The sequence below is a fragment of the Pleurodeles waltl genome, chromosome 3_1 (genome assembly GCF_031143425.1).
Source record: "Pleurodeles waltl isolate 20211129_DDA chromosome 3_1, aPleWal1.hap1.20221129, whole genome shotgun sequence".
NCBI classification, from domain to species: domain Eukaryota; kingdom Metazoa; phylum Chordata; class Amphibia; order Caudata; family Salamandridae; genus Pleurodeles; species Pleurodeles waltl.
The window spans coordinates 1,264,202,018-1,264,223,135 of NC_090440.1; the positions used below are offsets into that span (position 1 = coordinate 1,264,202,018).

General features: G+C 41.5%; 1 protein-coding gene across 2 annotated transcripts in view; it reads right to left on the bottom strand.

The window, feature by feature from the left end:
• Nucleotides 1-21,118, bottom strand: part of LOC138285083 (contactin-associated protein-like 5) — a 1,227,365-nt gene that overhangs the window by 649,149 nt on the left and 557,098 nt on the right. For both annotated transcript variants that reach the window (XM_069224601.1, XM_069224602.1), the window contains exon 7: nt 1,950-2,093. In XM_069224601.1, coding sequence (XP_069080702.1) covers nt 1,950-2,093 — 144 coding nt within the window. The remainder of the gene's footprint in view (nt 1-1,949; nt 2,094-21,118) is intronic.

Sequence of the window (21,118 nt, forward strand, 5' to 3'; positions counted from 1 at the left end):
GCAATGCATGCATTGCGCCACTTTGTAACCCGTTTCCCCACATAATGGCCGCGCCAGGCATAATGTATGCAAGGGGGGCGTTCACCCATTAGATGGGCTTAACAAATGGCGCACAGAAATCGAAAAGATTTATTTGCCCCATTTCTTGCAGCATTTTTAACGCCTGTCCAAAACAGGCTTTAAACGGGGGCTTATCATTATTTATAATAGGCCCCTAAGTACTGTTCAGGGTTAGTGGAAAAATGTTGCCACTAACCCTGAACAGTACTTAAATAGCATCAATAATTTTGGTGCTATAGCCCCCTACCCTGTGCCACAGTATGCTGTATTTTGAATAAGGCGCACACATGTTGGCAGTGGGGTGGGCGTTAAGGGATGCAAGAAAAGTGGCGCTGCACTGGGTGTAGCGCCACTTTTCTTAAATCTGCCCCAAGTACATTCATGGTCATAACAGCCTTCTTCTTACTGCCTTTCATCAAAAAGAACCAACTGATTCATTGGTTACCAACATACTGAAACAGACATATTGCAAACACCTAGTGTCCTGGCCTTCGACTCTTCAGCATGTACATTCAACACTGCATTCAAAAACCCACACTTTCTTACTATGATTAATTTCCAGAGCATTCTCGGCTACCAGGTCATTCAACATCCCCTTGAAGAAAGTAGGAGAACTATTATAGATAATTATTTAGTCTGTGGAGAAAACAGCAAATGTGTTCATTGCACATTTTTCAACTAACACTTATGGAAATTCTCATTTATATAAGCTGAAATAAAATCGGGCATAAATTGGGCAAGTACATCATTCTTCTTTAAACCATACTTTCAGACGCTTTCCATGGGCTCATCTCTGATCTAGATGTTTTAATCCTCACTGATGTGTCACCATGTCATACAATGTACTGAGTAAACAACAGCGGCTACAGAAGACGCACTACACTAGCTTACTTCATTGTTCACCCAGTTAAAGTAAGCGTAGGAGTCACTCGGTAGGCACACCAACTAGTCTATCATGCATTTTGCAAAGTAGGAATAAAATGTCCCTCTTCAGTATGAGAAAGGAGCATAGATAAATTCCCATTTATCTTAACAACAACTTTCAGCGGAAACAGTCCTCACTTTGGGATCCATTGAAGGTCTTATTTGCAACAATTTGGGAAAACAACTGCAGAACATGTATTAGTGCTTTTCTCAACAAGAGCCATGTGAAAGCAAGCATTTGATGGGCCATCTGTAAAAGCTCCATCACTTGAACAGAATTCAGTCCTCCATATAAGATTGTAAGGTATTCAAACCATACTGTCTTTGCCGTGACATAATCTGTATAGTTATCAGGTCTGTTCAACCTTTTTGCCACAAAAATAAATTTGTCTTTTTTTTAAATCACATCTGTTGTTCACTCCCAGTTCCTCGTCTTACCAATGACACACCTTGTGACAAATAATGTATGTAGAATACAATTCAAATGTGTTATGAAGTGAATCATAGTTTCAAAGTCAGAAGCTACTCATTAGAATGCATACACATGCAAACAGGTTCAAAGAAGATGATTTTGTTTCTATCTAAAACAATAGTTAAGAGCTCAGGATTAATTTTGTGCAGTGTTCCTTTTAAGTGTAGGTCTAGCTTCATATAAATGAGCTATTTTCTTGTTTTTTGCAGAGTGGTTGCTAGAACCACAAACAGGTTGCACCTCTAACAAACTATTGTCATGCAACGTTCAGTCTGTAAGCCCAGTGTTAAGGACAATGGTTATTTGACCATGTGCCCTGTAGACAGTCATTTGACATACATTCCAGAGTGCCAGTGCTCAATGAAAAGCCTAATGTCACAAAGGGTGTTTAGCAATTTGAAATCATTAAAGTTAAGTGATGTAATCATGGCATTCTTTTTAAATGTCTTAATAAATTGCAAATGCGTTCATTGAAAGTTTTTTGTATTCCTACCTCTGAGTAGATCTGAGGCTTCCGTCTCTTCGCTAGGTCAATTATATTGATTCCATTGTAATAGAGATTTTCAATACAGCCATGGAAATTGTTCTTCTGAACAGCTCCTGGTTTTCCTCGAATAGGAATACCTCCAAAGCTGAGCTTTGGGAAGAAAAATGGCAATTCTCAATTACATCATATCCAAGGGATAGAACTAAATCATAAACATTTTGATAATTTCACAACCTTTATATGGTTACCAAAAATTTAAACTGGTATAAAAATAGTTTTGAATTCAACCGATTTCAAAAGTCAGGCACATGAGATGAATGTTAATTAAATAAAATTGATACACATGCAGTGGGTCCATATGACTTTGAATTAGGGTTAGTTTTAATAACATCAATATTTTAAGACCAGGAATAGAAGCAATATACATTTTATTTCATTTTATTATACAATTGACTTAGACCTCAACAGTGGCCAACAATATAATGCCTTAATGATCATTCAAAATCGGTGGAAAATACAAATAAATTAAAACTTTTAAGATCTAACAATCCATAATTTAGGATGACAATTCTTTTAACTATTAAAAGAAAGCCCTAAGTAATTTCAACACTGTACAACAGATTTGTGCATTTGAAGACGGTGTCAATTACATCAATTCAGAATGTGTTGAGATAATGAATTCACAATGTATATAAAAGCAATTTCTGATAATTCTCAAAGCAGGACAAAGATGAGGATCATGGAATACATTTTAGGAGACTGTTGTACATAAATTACAGATCGCACAAGCCAAGGGATAACCTCCCTATCTCACAGAGAACACATTAAGAGGAAGATTACCTGCTTGTAGGAGCAAAAGCAAGCGTTTCGCATTGTGGAAAATTTGAAAAGAAAGGTATGAATGGATTTGCTCATAACTATTGCTAGCAATTGAACTGCCATATGTTTTCAGATGACCACAATATGTCTCAAGAAGGACTTAGTTTATTTACATGAACCTTTAAAGAATGACAACTGATCTGGGATCCATGATTTTAGATTGTCGCCAGCACAATTAAAACTCTCCAATGCTCATTTAAATTAACTATAAAAGGTAATTTATTTTACCTTATCCTGAATCAAGATTTGTTAGGAGAGATTAAGCTGATGCATGAAGGAACTTGTGAAACCAAAAGTTTATATTAGTGAGGGTCTGCATGGTTGTACTAGATTTTTCAAACTCCTGTCTAAGAAAATGCACTGGTATAGACCAGTTTAGGCTCCAAAACATTTTTAAACTAATTCCTTCATATAAACTAAGAAGGACCAGACAAAGGAAGAGGTACATTTGAAAGCATAACCAAGTGTAATATGTATCGTTATTAAATAGATATAAAATAAATGAGTAAAGTGCCTTTTCTCCATGGAGTTATAAACATTTTTAAGGGGACCAGTATGGGCCAAGGCTTTTTGGCAAAGTACATCATATGGGAGACTTTACCGGGAAACATCTGCATAAATAGACACAATTATCAACAACCTCTATTTTTTCTTGACCCATAAACCAATTATATGCTGGAGAGAAATAATTAATTTAAGCAAATTAGACCTCAATTTAGGCCATAAAGCATGCCTGTCCACTGTTGAGTGAAATTGAAAGCCAGTAAAAAGAGTATGTACAGCTTGTTGCTCTTCCTTGAAATATTTGTCTAACATAAACCGTAACACCATAATATTGTCCTGTATAAAAAGATTAGGTCTGAAATCTGACTGGTCCATAGCATATATACATTCACCTCTTGAGCCTATTTTTTCAACTGTTCCAACATTTCCTGAGAAAGATTTTCCCCACCACATCGGGTAGGGCAATAGGTCTATAGTTTTCCTGAAATGTCTTACAAACCTTTTGTGAAGCAGAACAATGTCATAGGACTCTCATTATTGTAACAAGACTGCTGGTTTCGTGGTGGGAGCACCACCATTTGTGGGTAACTGAGACAATCCCACTCCATCTTGACAGCTGTCGGCGCAACCCTTTTGGCTAGCTAGCAGCACCTCATCCAAATATAGAAGAAAAGGTGATTTGTGGCAGCCTGACGCATGACACTCTGTGACCGCTCTGGGGAAGTCATGGTTGAAAAATCTCATCCCTTTCTCTTGTTAGCAAAAGGTCTCATACACACACACACATAGGCCAAGGAAAGGATACAGGAAGGTTTTCAATACATTTATTGAAAAGACTGCAATCTACGAAAAAATATGTGAGCTGCAATTATTAGAGCAATGAGGCAACAGGATTAGGATTTTTGTGACCAGCGAGAAGAAAATAAACAACCACAGGATATTGGAATGACATGCATATATGAATTCTACCTAACCCCTAACTCCTAAGCAAGAGCTTAGCTGTGATAGCCCAATCTGTCCACACTTAGTCCATGAGAGGAGCACCCAACCCCGCTTCCTGGAAAATAGGGGTCTGCCCGCCGTCTCCTTGGCCGGTTGTAGAGGCAGGGCAGAGGTCAGCAGTAAAACAGAAAGCAGCATGGATGGATAGTCTGCTCAGAATGACCTCCCTATTGTACCTTGGCCTGTACAGTGTTTTTATAAGAATGCCTAAGTGTTGGACTGTTTACACACTCATGTGGCGACAATGCTAGCTGGATTATCATGTAGTGTTCTTGTCAGCCTTGGACAGAGGTACATGATGGAATGTCATAAAAAGAAATAATAATAACACATTTGCAGAATCACAGCTGATTAGAAGAATGAGCACATCCTAGCTGAATAGGAAGCTAACTAAAAATGAATAAAACTGAATAAGTGCAATCAAAGTACATATGTAGGTGAAAGGGCACAGGCCGCAGGCCTAACCTAAGCTAAAATATGTGATCCCTAGCAAAGTATAAAATGAAACCACAACAGCAATGATACTCCTATGCCATTATTTCAGGATTAGACCAGTGCCTTAATAATACACAAATAATGGCCTCCGTATTTTGGCCCATGATGCAGCTTTTTGTTTGTACACAGCAATCGGAACCTCGTCTGGACCCATGACTGCAGATGATCTTGCTCTGTATATATGGCCAACTATTCCATCATCATATGGTGGTATAATATAGTCATGTAACTGGTTGCTTAACTCAGGTGACTAATTATAGAGGATTTTATTTTTGAGCCACATTTTAGGGCTAGAATATGCAAAAATGATCAAGATTTGTTTTTGGGTAGCATGATATTGATTGTTACCAATTCAAATCCCACCGTCTTTTCTTCTGGGCTACAACAATCCTGCTTCATTACTTCCTAATGAACCATATTGTTTGCAGATGCTATGTAGAAAATGAGGGAAACTGTTTTGTGCCAATTTGTTTATCTCCTCAGACAATTTTGCTTCCTTATTGCCCTCGTGGGCATATATGTAGCAGAGTTCCCTTTATGGTGTCTTCCTCGTGTTACACTATAGGTGACATAATTGTTTCATATGAAGTAAGAGGGTCTCCAAAAAGGAATCAAGTGATACAATATCGAAAGGTGTCACTAAGTAATTGAAGAACTTGATTTTCCGAAGGTTGCAATGAATTCTCGCACTCTTATTCTTCTTTTCTATATCAATTAGACCAGCACCAATTTCCAGAGACCAGTCTGTGCTTTTTTGGCAGGCAAAGCAATTGCCAGTCAGAGAAAGGCGTGATCAGTATTTAAAGTATTTCCACCCTTTATTTCCATACGAAAATCAAACTTCAAATAGGTTTCTTTCATACAATCAATAACTGAGTAGTTACAAAAACTTTATTTGACTTTCAACAAGTCATAAAAGTACTACAAGTCATAGAAAATCTCCAATTATAATACATTTCAATATATATATAAAAGAAATAAATAGTAAAAGAATAAAAAGCGCACAACAATAAACTGTCTGGTGGATCGATAAAAAGCCCTGTTACAGTAAATTACAATTACATTACCGTCCCCATAGATTTCCTTATCTTTAATACAGTACATAAAAAGTTAGCCAAAGTTCCACAGATCTCTAAAGAAGATAGTGACTGAAGGCAGGCATAGGCTGTGCGACATTGGGGAGATTGATTGACCTTAAAAGTGGAACTACTAGGCGCTTCCTCTGGTGGGCATAGAAATTGCAGAATAAAATCGCATGAATTGTGGATTGAGGTGTCTTTGCATCACAGGGGCATGGTTTTAACGAGGTAGACCAATCGTTCATAATTGGAAATGAAACTAGACGATGAAACGTATCTAGCCTGAATCTAGTAAGGACGTAACGATGGCGAAGGTGTACCACGTTTGCCAAATACGGCCGCATGCCCTCAACCGTCAAAATTATTTGGTTATGAATGACGGTGTTTTTTTTTTATTCAGCCCTCCAACGTATGTCTTCTACATACTTTAATGCCAGAATACTCAGGTCCTTCCTAGATATCTGCCCCAGTGAAAGTGGGTTTGTGTAGTAGTCTTTATTGCCCACTTTTTCAAAAAAGGTCATAATGTATTTTAACCATGGTACCCTTGATGTATATAATGACTTCGTACAATCAGTCAAGATAACCTTATTAAAACCGGTATGTTCCGAGGTCCAAACTTTATACCATAATAACAGTGGCTGGATCTTTATCAAGTCTACAATAAAGGGAACCCCGAGTTCCGAATGAATGACATACGATGAAGTGCCATTTGGTACCCTCAGCAGGTGTCTAAGAAAATCGTTTTCCACTGTCTGCATTAAATCACAATTTGTAGGTCCCCAAATTCCTGCCCCAAACGTGGCTGCCGGAATACACTTAGCTTTATAAATCTTTATCATGTTTGACAGTGTAATCCCCCCAAGCCTTTTGGAGAAGAGTCGTAATGCCATCGTTGTTTTGATCAGGTGCACTCTCTTCGTCTTCCTGCAGTTGGCCCAGGAACCCAGCTTATCGAACATTATGCCCAAGTACGAATCGTTTGCGCGGTTTCGACCTTGCTTTCTGCAATAGTGATGTTATAAGTCTTACCGCACCTCCATCCACAGTTCATGATAAAAGTTTTGGAGCGATTGACAGTAAGACCCAGCTGTGACATATATGTGATGCAGGTAGTTAGGAGTTTCTGGAGAGCTATTGGGGTCCTGGCCATTAATACTGCGTCGTCTGCGTAGAGTAATGCCGGAACGAGTCGGTTGTCTATTTGGGGTAGATCTTTACACTTAGTGGCCAATTCTTTATCTAGATTATTTATATACATTGAAAATAGGAGCGGAGCGAGAACGCTGCCTTGGCGCACTCCTCTGTATAGACCAAAGGGACGAGTACATTCCCCTTTTAAGCCATACCTCACTCTTGCTCTGCACCCTGTATACATTTCACGAATAAATTGAATTAAGGCCGGGTCTACCCCTATGCTATTTAAAATGTCCCATAATTTGTCATGAATTACACAGTCGAAAGCTGATGATAAATCAATAAAGGCCAGGTGGAGATTGCCTGCTCTGATCTTAGTATACTTTCCAATAATGAGACTTAAATTTTAACTTTGCTCCACTGTTCCGATTCCTTTCCTGAATCCATACTGGACCGGGGATAAAACGTTCTTTTCTTCCGCCCATGTTTGCAGCCTATTCAGTATTATTCTCCCTGCTAATTTAGCTGTTGTGTCCAGCAGGGAGATTGGCCTGTAGCAGGCTGGATTAGGGCGGTCACCCTTTTTGTATATTGGGATAATGTTGGAATCTCTCCAAGATGGTAGGGGTCCGCATATGCAGATAGCCCTCAATGTCTGCGTCAGTACAGGCCCCCACAGCTCTATATTGGCCTTGAATATGTCAATCGGAACACCATCAGGGCCCGGCGCTTTCCCGGATTTGCTTATTATTATAGCTTCCTCTACCTCCTGAAGGCTAAATTGGGGGGTTATAACCAGGCGCGGCCCTTCCTGTGAATCATGATCATGTGTACGGTCTGTTATATCACTCGCCAATGAGTATATTTTGGAGAAATATGCAACCCAGTCTTCTTCAGAGATGGCGATTTCCATTCTGGGAATGTCTTTCTCCCCTAACACGGGGGAATTTATTGTCTGCCAAAAGAGTATGTTATCTTTCTTACGACTTGCTAAATGGAGAGTTTCCCACAAGGTTGTTTTCATAGTCAGTTTCCTTTCCTTTATTGCTGTCTTATATTCCTGTCTGCGTTTACGGATATCACTTAAGCACTTTTCCTGGGCATTTAAAGCCTGCTTCAGTCTCTTATGTGCTTGGGTGCAATTATGGTCAAACCATCCGCACGTCCTTTTTTTCCCTATCTTGCCACTTCTGATAGTGAGGGCTTCTTTTATGGTTTGAGTAATCATCGTAAACGCACTTAGAATTGCCCTGGTTGTGGGTTCTCTCTTAAACAGTCTGCGAAAGCGTGTTTTCATTGCCATATTATCTGTTTGAACAAAGACTTGGGGTCTGCCTGTGACCACTTCATAGTGTATCCATTGGTCGGCACCAGTTCAATATCATCTACCAGTGTAATACTATCTTCCCTAGCTGCTAAAAGGGGGGATAGTAGGAGATTCATACTCTGGGGGTAGTGATCACTAACTGCGATGTCATGCAAGGTGTAGTTTGTAAGATAGTGTGCGAAGTAGGTTGACATTAGGACATAATCGATCACAGTATTTACGCCCCTTCCGTTATACGTTGGTTTAAACTGTGGTTCATCCAGAAATAATTCATTTACAAAGGATAGGTTATAGGTTTGAGCCAATAGATTCATTTCATCTCCTTGAGTGTTGTGAGAGAAATGGAGGCTTGCATCTACACCTTCCGAGACCCAACCACATATCTTATCTGAATTTTCTTTACACGGATGGACGTTAAAATCACCACCCCAAACCAATAGGATCTCGCGGTTGTTTTTTTCACATATTTTTTTTAGGTAATTTCCCATTTCTACGAGAATGTTGGAGAATTCTCCTGGAGCAACATTATTATAAAAGTTAATAATGACTAAGTGGGTCTTGTGGTCTAAGTTACTCTCTATCATTTGATAGTATGGACTCATAAATTGCATCTCTAAATTCTGTAAGGACAACTTATTGGAGATATATGTACACAGTCCCCCTTTAGGTCTGCCATACCTGGACTGCTCGGCAGGAGTATGAAATGTTTTGTAACCATTTAGATGGGCAGGAGTTAAAAGCCATGTCTCTTGTAGGCAAACACAGGAATAGTCTTCTAAAAAGTTAGCCCAGATCTCATTGCCTAACTTATTTGCTAGACCTGCAATATTCCAAAATAGTAAGACTATTTCAGATTTCTGATTAAGATTCTGTTTAAAGTTGCAGGGCTGGTCCTTTGGGGAACGAGGGGGGATATCGCCATGAGTTGTATTTGGTATATTTCTGGAATCATCATCGCACTGCCTTAGATGAGGTAATATCTCATTCCTTATGGGAACCGTTGTATGTGGTGTACCTTCCTTTTGTAGGTCCGTCCCTGGTATATGTATTATCTGTGCTACTCTATCATGGAGAGCTAACTGTTTTATATCAAGTCAATCTATATTTTCCAGCGTTGGAAGAGGATAGAATCTGTTGCACGTTATAGATAAGTCTGGGCTGGATGAGGGTGCTACAGCTCGCTGTGAATAGATGGAGTTATTCCCCACTGGTCTTTGATAGAAATAACCCAGGGGTAGTAGCGAGATTCCTTGTAAGGTAACTTGTCTGGCTCCTAAGTCATGAATAATCCTATTCACTAGATTTGGTGAACCAAAAGAAAGGACCACACAATCTCCAGTCAGCGCTTTCCTGCTGTTTCCTATCCATTTAATTCTTCTGACCATTTTTATATCATCAAAAAGAGTCCTCACCGTTCCAGGGCCCATTCGGGCCCTGATCCAATTGAGGGCCTTGTATCTCAAGGCCGTCCATGTTTCTCGTTGTTGACCATCTATCGGTGGGACATTGGCCAAGACCACAACATATGGTGTAGCCTCCGGAGGAAGATGTAACAGGTCACTAGGGAGGTAAGCGAGATTCGGGGATCTAGGCCTGCTAGTTATATTTCTCCCTGGATTTAAATAGGGATAGGTATTCGCTGCCCTACGAATAGCACTACTTGCTGTCTTACATAGAGTGGGATTTAGAACTTTTTTATCTGGAGAAAGATTATGTGGTGTAATAGATGAAAAAGAGGGTTGGTTATATTGGTTTAAAGAAGGAGCTATTGGTTGAGATTGGGACTCATTCTGGAAGTTAACGTTCCGATGTATACTGATTGGCCTATTGTACGGGATAGATTGTGTGTTATTCTCATGTTCTGAGGACCGCAATGTATTTCTGGGATCCTTGCTTGTAAAATGCGTGTCTTCCCGTTGTAAGGACTTTATTGTTTCAAGGCCTGCCTCAAGACTACACTCCACCCCATTTAGGCGCTCCGACATTGAGTCCAGAGTGGCTCCGATAGATAATTTCAATGAATTTACTATCTCGTGGAGGTTTATGAGGAGTGATCGAATAGTGTCTCCTGCTAAGGTTGAGGGTTTCTTCCGTGTTAGTTTTTTTTAATGTTTTTTAATTGGAGTAGTTATTAAGTCTATCACTAGTGTTTTTTTTTTAGGTCTTGTCCAACAGGCCCGTCTCTGGTTTCCTTGGTCACTTAGCAACAGGGGATATTTCATCCATGGAATAGATTAAGTTCGAAGAGTCTTTGATACAGCCATTTGTAAGCCTTACTTTTGAATGTCCGTCCCCAAGTTCACTAGATGGGGAGTTATGTTGCGGTGGTACAGACCCTAATGAATCACGAGATTGCTCTTTAGATAATGACATTTTCCCTTCAACTGTGGCGATTTTCTTATCTATCATTCCCATCGCCCCAGAGATGTATTTTAATATAGATGAACTGTCTTTTAAATTTGTTGAGTTATTTAATTTTGAGTGTTTCCTTTTACCCATGTTTTACGTAATGGCCGGTAACTCAGGGAGCTGTATTCGTATGTATGAAACAATTTTCCTTAATACAAAAGAAGAAAGGGGTTCTAGTCACTAGGGGACCAGCTTAGGGCACGGAGTTAAAGAGGGGGAGCCCATGGCAGGCAAAGGACAAAAGCTTCCTTCGTGAAATAGGCCTCACAGCCAGTCCGATCGAGACGATAAAATGTAAAGGGCTCCTGCCCCCTCAGCAAAACACAGTGCGACAGTTGGAAGAGAAGGTTAAAAAGAAAGGAGAGCAAACAAATCAACACAGTACCTTCAGGCAGCCCTACGCTTGTAGGTGCCTAGTCCAGAAATCCAAAAGTCTTTTAGGAAAAATGTCAGGGGGGTGGCCCTGCCCTGCCTCTTCCTGGCAATGACGGGCAAGGACGGGCCGCCCTTGGCCCAGGCTTTGCCTGGGCGCCGCCCGCGTGCGTCCCGCGACGGCGGGAGCGCAATTGAAATTTAAAGAACTCCTGCCCTCACCAGTCTCCACACACAATAACTGAGTAACCCCTGGGGCCTTCTCTGGTATATCCAGAGCTATTCTTCTATTTAAGAATACAGAGACTATGGGGGTTATTCTAACTTTGGAGGAGGTGTTAATCCGTCCCAAAAGTGACGGAAAAGTGACGGATTTACCACCAGCCGTATTACGAGTCCATTATATCCTATGGAACTCGTAATACGGCTGGTGGTATATCCGTCACTTTACCGTCACTTTTGGGACGGATTAACACTCCTCCAAAGTTAGAATAACCCCCTATGTGCTTCAGCTCCCGCAAAAGACAAATTCCACGTTTGTCTGGTATACAATGACCCGGGTACTGAGACTCTGGGATATTCCAGCCTTCTTCCAAGTCCAAGTTAGAATTCCCAAAATCTTGTATTGTTTTCTTGGAAACCTCGACATTTAGGTCACCAGTGATAACAAACCAGATTGGTTTTTCTCTGTTAATTGAAAAATGTATGAACTCAAATATATTAAAATGCATACAGTTGTTCTTCTTTTCTGGGAGCAAGTAAATGTTAAAAAAACAAGGACTTGCCCATTGGTTCCTTACTCATTGGAAAATCAATCCCTCCAGGAACTCTACAAACTGCAACTAAGAAGCAAAGATGACGTCTTCAACATTGTATCTTTAGCTCCTGCCTGCAACTGCAACTGTTTCCCATTCGTGCATCCTCAGAGGACAGCCTGTCTTCAGCCTGCACCAGAAGACTGAAGGAATCTCCTTTGGAGTGAAGGAGTCACTCCCCTGCTTCAGCAGGCACCTCACTGCATCGACGACCGATGGCGTGGGTCTCCTCTCCTGATGAGTTGCATGGATCCTGCATCACAGGCGGTGGACTGAAGTGGTTTAGACGGTCCTGACGTCCTACTGTCCAACTTTGGTGAAGGTCAGAGCTCGCTTCCCCACACAAGACAGTACCTCCGTGCAACACATGTTTTGCAGTTGCCAAGCCTTGTTGGCATCCTTCCACAAATATCTTTGTGCACTGTGCAGCCCCGACCCCCAGGACTCTATCCTGTGACGCACATCTTCCTGAGTGGTTCTATGGCGGTGTAGGATCCTTTGTTGTAGTGCTGCATGGGCCTCCTTTAACACCTTCTTTGTCCCCGTGCTGTGGGACTCCTGTGCATGCTGCTTGGTCTTCTGTGGGCTCTCTGAGTTGCTGAAATCCCCCTCTGACTCCCCCTCCTGGGTAGAGTCCACCAGGTTCCTCCTGGTTCAGAGCAGCGCCATTTTCCGCTAACCGCTAGCTTTGCGTGTGCCAAGTCTTGTTGGCGGACTCCAGCAACGCAAACCAGACAGCAATCCTCCATCCGGCGTGAGAAATAATCTGCACCAACCAGGAACCCGCATCCATCTTCTTGGGTGCAGTACTGACTGTTGTTCTTCACCGGTGGTTCCTCTTTTGCACCTTCATCCGGGTTAGCAGGGGCTCTTGTTCTCCCTGCACTCTTCTCTGCTTCTTGGACTTGGTCACCTTCTTCCACAGGTCTTCATGTCCAGGAATCCACTGTTGGTGGCTGCCCAGGCCCCAGGGTGCCAGAAACCTATCTGAGGGGTTGGCAGCCGCAGTGGAGACCCCGGAAAGTTAGGCTTTGGCAGTACCAGGACTCTATGCTGGAGACCCGGGGATGCATGGAATTGTCCCCCCAATACAAGAATGGTATTGGGGGACAATTCCATGATCCTAGACATGTTACATGGCCATGTTCGGAGTTACCATTGTGACGCTACATATAGGTAGCACTCACAAAGTCCGGGGAATTTGCCCTGAACAATGTGGGGGCACCTTGGCTGGTGCCAGGGTGCCCACACACTAAGTAACTTTGCACCTAACCTTCACCAAGTGAGGGTTAGACATATAGGTGACTTATAAGTTACTTAAGTGCAGTGTAAAATGGCTGTGAAATAACGTGGACGTTATTTCACTCAGACTGCAGTGGCAGTCCTGTGTAAGAATTGTCCGAGCTCCCTATGGGTGGCAAAAGAAATGCTGCAGCCCATAGGGATCTCCTGGAATCCCAATACCCTGGGTACCTAGGTACCATATACAAGGGAATTATAAGGGTGTTCCAATGTGCCAATGAGAATTGGTAAAATTAGTCACTAGTCTGCAGTGACAATTTTAAAAGCAGAGATAGCATAAACACTGAGGTTCTGGTTAGCAGGGCTTCAGTGATACAGTTAGGCACCACATACAGAACACATACAGGGTATACTTTATGAGCACTGGGGTCCTGACTCGCAGGATCCCAGTGACACATAGGCAAAAACAAACATACATACAGTAAAAATGGGGGTAACATGCCAGGCAAGATGGTACTTTCCTACAGTTATTCCTTCACAAACGTGAGGAATATCCTGTCCGCTGTATTACAATTCCATTATAGCCTATGGAACCTGTAACACAGCGGATGGAGTAACACTTCTGCCAAACTCTAAATCAGGCCCATTGTGTTTACGTTTCGTGTCAGTTCCATTTAGAAATTACATAATGGGCCGGATTACGACCTTGGCGGATGGGATTCTCAGTCACAAACGTGACGGATATCCCGGCTGCCATTTTACAAGTTCCATAGGGTATAATGGACCTTTGCATACGGTGGACAGGATATACGTCACATTTGTGATGGAATATCCCATCTGCCAAGGTCGTAATCAGGCCCTTAATGTCTTTCATAATCTTTATACTGAAAATAGCATCACCTAGTATGTTTGTTGTAATGCAGACCATATTACACATTTTTTAAAGAAAGTGTCTAAAACAGTCATTTCAGAGCTTGAAAGGTTGTCCACAAATGGAGAGGCTGGGAGCACAAGCATGAGTGACTTTGGGGTCCTTTGTATTCAAGGTAAACTGACCTGAACGTATGATTGTTGATATTGCAGTACACGTATCTCTGCGTTAACCAAAGGTAGCACACTTGATCTACATGGATTTCTGCTCTGTTCGGTGCAATAGTTCATGATTGTTGTTTAATAATTTAAGGTCTTCAAAAATAACTATTACAAAATATTCACAAAATTGATATTTCACAAGCTTGACTGGGAATCAGAGGAAAACTTGAACGCAAGTGAGCCTGACCGGTCTTCTGGGGTGACATGGTGTACCACAGTAGCCACATGGTGGGTACAGTGTACCCCAAAGACAATTTTTGCAAAAGGGGTCACACTTTCTGTTATACCACACAACTTTCCAAATATATTGGCTCAAAATCAGGAACATTAACAGAGTTCTGAGGTGAGTTAAAAATATTTTAAAACGTCAGGGTCTGCTACAGTACTTCAAGATGTGAATACTTCCTATTAGTGTTCATGCACCAGTTAATAGTCCATCAAAATGTCTGTGCTAGGAAATAAAATAAATTGTGAAATTAATTTGACAATGTTCCACAGTGCTTTCTTCATAAGCTGGCACTCCCAATGTTTATCTGACTGCTGCCTAAATATTAAAGTACATAGTTATATTGTGTTACTGGAAAATTAATCCAGGTTGTTGCTAACAGGATTATAGCGAATGTGCCAGTCTGTCCAAGGTGCTTCCCAAATAGGAGTATGTTGCTTAGGACAGTCAGCTTAATTAGTCTGTGACTGCTCCTTTTGCACATTGCGTCTCACTGTCTAAGGGAGCTTCCTGTAATACTCGGGTCACGGATTAAGTTTGGTTAGTTGTTAGATCTGGCATCCTTAGGGTGGTCTTACCCCAGACTTTTTGCCTTTCACCTCCTGTTTTGTTGCTGCATCTTTTTGTTGGCCTTAGGACTTGGAGCATTTTACCACTGCTAACCAGTGCTAAAGTACATGTGCTTCTCCCCTAAACATGGTAACATTGGTGTTTCCACAAATGTCATATTTAATTTGCTTGTAAATCCTTTGTAAAGTGGTATACCATAAATCGAGGGTCTGTAAATTAAATGCTACAAGTAGGACTGTAGCACTGATTGTGTTACCCACTTCAGTAGCCCTTAAACATGTCTCAGACCTGCCATTCCAGGGCCTGTGTGTGCAGTTTCATTGCAACTTTGACTTGTTATTTAACAATTTACTAACCCTCAAACTCCCATTTTCTTATTTATACGCCACCCCTAAGGTAGTCCCTAGATAATGCAGAGGGCAGGGTGTTAAATAAGTAAAAGGCAGGATGTTGTACATGTACGTGTAATGAAAAACTCCCAAAGTTGTTTTTCATTACTATGAGACCTGCTCCTCTCTTAGGCGAGCATTGAGATTTTTTTTAAGTAGTAATTCCTGATCAGGAAGGAGTCCCTGCATCTTGATCCATATCATAGGAATGGTAATGATAAATCATCTTTACAGGAAAGTCAGTTTTTTATTATTACTGCTTTACAAATGCCACTTTTAGTGTTCTGTGTGCCTGACACCCTATCTGGGGCTACCCTCAAATACTGTTTGAGTGGTAGATTCTGATTTGAAAGGAGTAACAGGGTCAAATTTAGTATGGCCAGAATGGTAATACAAAATACTGCTGACTGGTGAAGCTGGATTTAATATTACTACTTTAGAAATGTCACTTTTAGAAAGTGAGCATTTCTCCGCACTTAAATCCTTGTGTGCCTTACAATCCACGTCTGGCTGGGTTAGTTGACAGCTCCCTTGTGATTTCACTCAGACATCCCCAAACACAGGATGCTCATTCACACCTGCACACATCTGCATAGTGAATGAGTCTTCCTGGGCTGGGAGGGTGGAGGGCCTGACACTTACTTGTCAAAGGACAGTGGCCTTCCCTCACACAATGGACAGCCAAACCCCCTCCCCCTACCAACTCAGACACTTCTTGACAAGATACCTACTGCGAAATGCTTCCTAGCTGCCCAAAGGACTCACCTGACTGCCTTATTGTAAAGGACTTCTGCCTTGTTGATGCCCTGCTGCTTTGCTGCCTTCTGGCTCTGCTGAGAAGTGCTTTTCAAGGGCTTGGATTGAGCTTGCCTCCTGTTGCTGAAGTGACAAGGCCAAAAAGACTTCACTTCCTGCAAAGGAATCCTTGTACGCTGAAAATTCGATGCACAGCCTGCTGGAAACGACGTACAGCCTGCACACCATCGAGAAAAATGCTGCATCACCGAACCGGAACGATGGAGCCCGGCTCCCCGAGTGGAGATTGATGCAGCGCCAGCGTTGCGACCATAACTTCGATGCACGGGCCACCGGATTGACGCATCCCAGAACCGGGATGACGCAGCCCGACTTCATGTGAGAGGAATCAATGCTTCGCCTGCAGTGCGACAGACATTTCCTTGCATCGCCCACCTGGTCGACGCAGCTCCTGTGACTTTGTCCTGCGTTCCCAGGATTTCTCTGCATTGTCCGCGGGGGCATCCAAATACCCCGCGATCCGAAGAGGATCCAAGCCTGTGCGCTGGAAATCAACACCAAGCCCTTGCTGCGTGGAAAAGCATTGACGCTCACCTCCCCGTTTTCCACGCATCTCCTCCTATATGGTCCTGTGTGGATAATGTAGATTTAGACGCAAACCAGGTACTTTGTGCTTGCAAGAGACACTTATTTCTTTTTGAAAACTAAAGTCTCTATTTATGATTTTTAACAGTGAGATTTCAACATATACTTATCAAATCCTGATCGTTATGACCTGCTTTTTATCAGATAAATAGCTTATATTTTTCTAAACCCGTGAGGTGTCTTTTTGTAGTGTTCTGCTGTGTTATTGCACGATTTATTGCACAAATACTTTACTGATTGCCTCCTAAGTTAAGCTTGACTGCTCAGTGCCAAGCTACCAGAGGGTGGGCACAGGATATTTTGATTTGTGTGTGACTTACCCTGACTAGAGAGGGTCCTTGCTTGGACAGGGGGTAACCTGATTGCCAACCAAAGACCCCATTTCTGACAGCATACATGCCACAAACTGTAGGGAGACTAGTGTCCCTCCAATAGGGAATTAGTGTCATACTGTCTCAGAGCATTGTTTGCACTAAATGGGAGGTGGACGTATATCACTGTGTGACTCTGCATGCTTTCATAATGGAAGCATATACATAGGGGACACACAGTAATTATCATGATCCTACTAATTCAAATGCATATTTGTTTTAGCAATTAAACTGTTGAAATAGCAGTCAGTTAATGTACCACATGTAAAGATAGGGTAGCTACCCAAAGTCCACTAGTTTACATGTTCGGGGGTGTTATATGAGCTCACCTAAAATGAAATATGCATTTTAAAACTATTGCAATTGCGTTACAAAAAGGGGGGATGGGGCAACAATATACATGGGCTCCACATTTTACATCATGAAAGAGTTCTTCTATTGTTTAGAGGCTTCCACAGTATATACTGTTGTAAGCATGGCAGGCTGCTCCAGTTTTAGGCGTAGATGATTCAGCCATGGTGAAACAGGTGCCACTTGTTTTCCACAACAAGACATGTAGCAATTGTCTTATTCTAGTCCTTTTTACTGACATTGTTGTCTTTGATACTGAATTTCGCAGTTGGAAACAGCCATACAATAAATCATGGTGGATTCTATTCTTTGTAACACAGACCACATAGATCCATTCTCACACCCTAATTCTATATTGCTTATTTGTCCTTCGCCGGCATGTTCTTTTCTGTCCAAATCCACCCATACTGACTTAACTCATCGGGAGATTAGACATGCCGACGCACTATGTTAATCTATGCTTGCTTATCCTGCTTTTATCCATTAACATGTCAAACACTGATCTCTTTGGATACCTACTCACATGCCATTACTATTAACCCCCAGACTGCTTTCTGACCCCAGAAATACTACATTTAATTACAAAAGAAAATCATGTCCTGTGTTTCCTTCAGATGCAGGCCCAATATTCTGAGGTTGTAATTCTGCACTGTACATAGTTTTATTAAGACACTCAATCATGCGTCCATTGCCACACAATGCCTTTACTATGCATTGCTTTACCATGCAAGTCATTACACGCACAAGCCTTTACTCCGCATAAGTTTTATCACACGTCTTTACAATGAAATAGTAAGCATATGCACCTATACATACATATATACATGGCACTATAACTCGTGCCCTAAGGTAACTATAGCTCGTGCCCCCCCATGCACAGTTAGCTCATCAATAATTTTATGCAAATGTTACAGTAACATTACCAATGGTGTTTTAAAAGATGTAATGAGTGCTGTAATACCTGGGATAATAATTAGCAGTGCATTGTGAGGTTGCAAGTTATAGTTACCTTAGGGCATGAGTTATAGTTACTTGAAATAAGTCTAACTATAATAGCTGAATTTTTATGGTTTCCTATGTTTAAATTGAAAGCCTAACAATAACGTCCTGTAACCTTTGTTTTTTTAAGTGAATTACTATGGGTTTTTAAAAAATTCCTTTTCCTAACTATAACGTTCCTCTAACCTTGGTTTTTTCAGTGAATTGCTATGTTTTTTCTGTAAATAAATCGTAATTACTATACGTTAATCTAACCACCTCCCATGCACATGTTATACCCTAAAATCACCTCACCACACAAAAACCCATACCCACCCTAAACCCTAAAAACAGCTTTGCCATCCAAAAACCCATCCCCACTTTATCCCCTATTAATCCCCTTGCTACCCAAAACCCCATACCCAACCTAAGTCCAAAAAATGTCCCATTCTACACAAAATTCATACCCGCCATAACCCCTAAAATTGCACTGGCTTCCCAAAAACACGTTCCCAACTTAACCCCAAAAATGTCCTTTGCAACCCAAAAACCCATACCCACTGTAAAACCTAATTTTGTCCTTGCCACCCAAAAACCCGTACCCAACCTAAACTCTAAATGTGCCCTTGCCACTCAAAAACCCACACCCACCCTCAACCCTAAAATTACCCTGCCACTCAAAAACCCACACCTACCCTAAACACTACAATAACCTTGTCATTTACCTGTAAAACCTTTACAACTAATATGTCTTTACCATTCATTCTTTTACGCTGAAATTTGTTATAATGGCATGCGTGGTAAAGTCATGCTAATTGTAAAGGCATGTGTGGTAATGGCATGCATGGTACTGTTGCATGCATGGTTAAGCCTGCATGGTAATGGCATGTGGTGTTCAACCTTTGTTGTAAATGCTAATTCCCCTGCATCACTAACCATAATTTCTATGATAAAATGACCCACCTCATTTTGTTCCTTTCTAAATTGTTTTAAGTTTTACCAGTTTGACTCAATCAAGATGGCTTCAGTTGTGCCACACTTTTGTCATAAGTAACACAGTTAACACTCTAGTTGTTCTATAGAACACTGTGGGAGGCTGCAGAAGAACACAAGGGAATCATCTGACATGCTGCTACTTTTGGAAGTACATGTTTTACTAGAATGTCAGACGTCATTCTCATATGGCCGAGAAAGTGTGAATTTACAAATAACTGTTCTCATTTCAGCTTCTGGAGCACCTTGCATCACCACTTTTGGGAAAATCATGAGAAAACAGTTTTCCCTCAAACTTAATTCATAAAATCCCAGCAGGGTAAAATCACCTTAGAACACACCACAATTCTCCCATCATACCAGTGTTGGCCCATCCAGGCACTACTAAGTTCTCTATTGTGTGTGGCTGTCTAAGAGGAATACACAAAGCCCAACTGTCAGCTACACCCAGTCATGTGGCCCAGCGACAGGCTACAGGCACTAAATTACTAAGGCAGGAAAATGCCAACTTCATAAAGATGCCATTTTCAAGATTGTAATTTAAAATCTAACTTTACTTTGAGGGAGGATTTTCCTTTACCATTCCAAAGAAACCAAACATGAGCTGGTCACCAGCTCCCATTCTGAACTTATCAGTTATTAAATGTAATAAAGTAACCCCAATGTTGTGCTACAAGAGAAGTAGGCATTGCAGTAGTGAAAAACGAATGTAAGACTTGCTCAATACCAAGACATGTAAAACTTTTAAATTTAGTGCACCCTGCCATCTAGGCTGCCCAGGGCCTGTCACGTATTCTAATGAGACTGCTGGATTTTGAGCAGCAACATCGTCCACGGTGTGGGAGACTGTGTCTGACCCACAGTGGGGGACACCTGTCGCTCCAAATCTGGGTTTTGCTCCGGCTAACTAGCAGTGCCTCGTCTCTCCCAAAAGGTAGAGATGATTGGGCAGCCGAGCGCATGACATATCATACTTCCCAGGGAAGTCGTGGTCACTCAGGTCGCATCCGGTTCTCCCATTCGCAATTCAGTCTCATATATAAATGACAGTTAAAGCAGTATGAGTTTTAAAGACTGGTTTAATAAAACTACTGCATTTTAGATGCAAAGCGTGAGCTGCGATAACGCTATCATATTGCCACTAGAATCGATGGACTATTTTCTATCTGAGTCATAATTTGAGCACAGCATGTTAAGCTCTAATTCTGCCTTTCAGGTTCCCCCAGGAGTACATCGACCCTCATACCTGAGCAAAGGCCTGTAGTCTGCGTCAGCATCTGCAGCAAAGCATTCAGCAATCGGCATACAGTCGTGGTTCCCTGGCTGGAATCTCCCTCTTAACGTGTAATGGGGCTAGGAAGTGTTTTTATAATAACACAGCTAATGTTCTAAGAATATGTCCCTACGTAAGAATGTGTATTTTCTACGAATGTTGGAGACTAAACTTCTACCATGTTCACCGACCATGTACCAAACTGTAGCCTTGAATGAAGCACAAAGTGATCAAGAATGTCTTGTTTGAGAACACAGTGCTGGGCTAAGC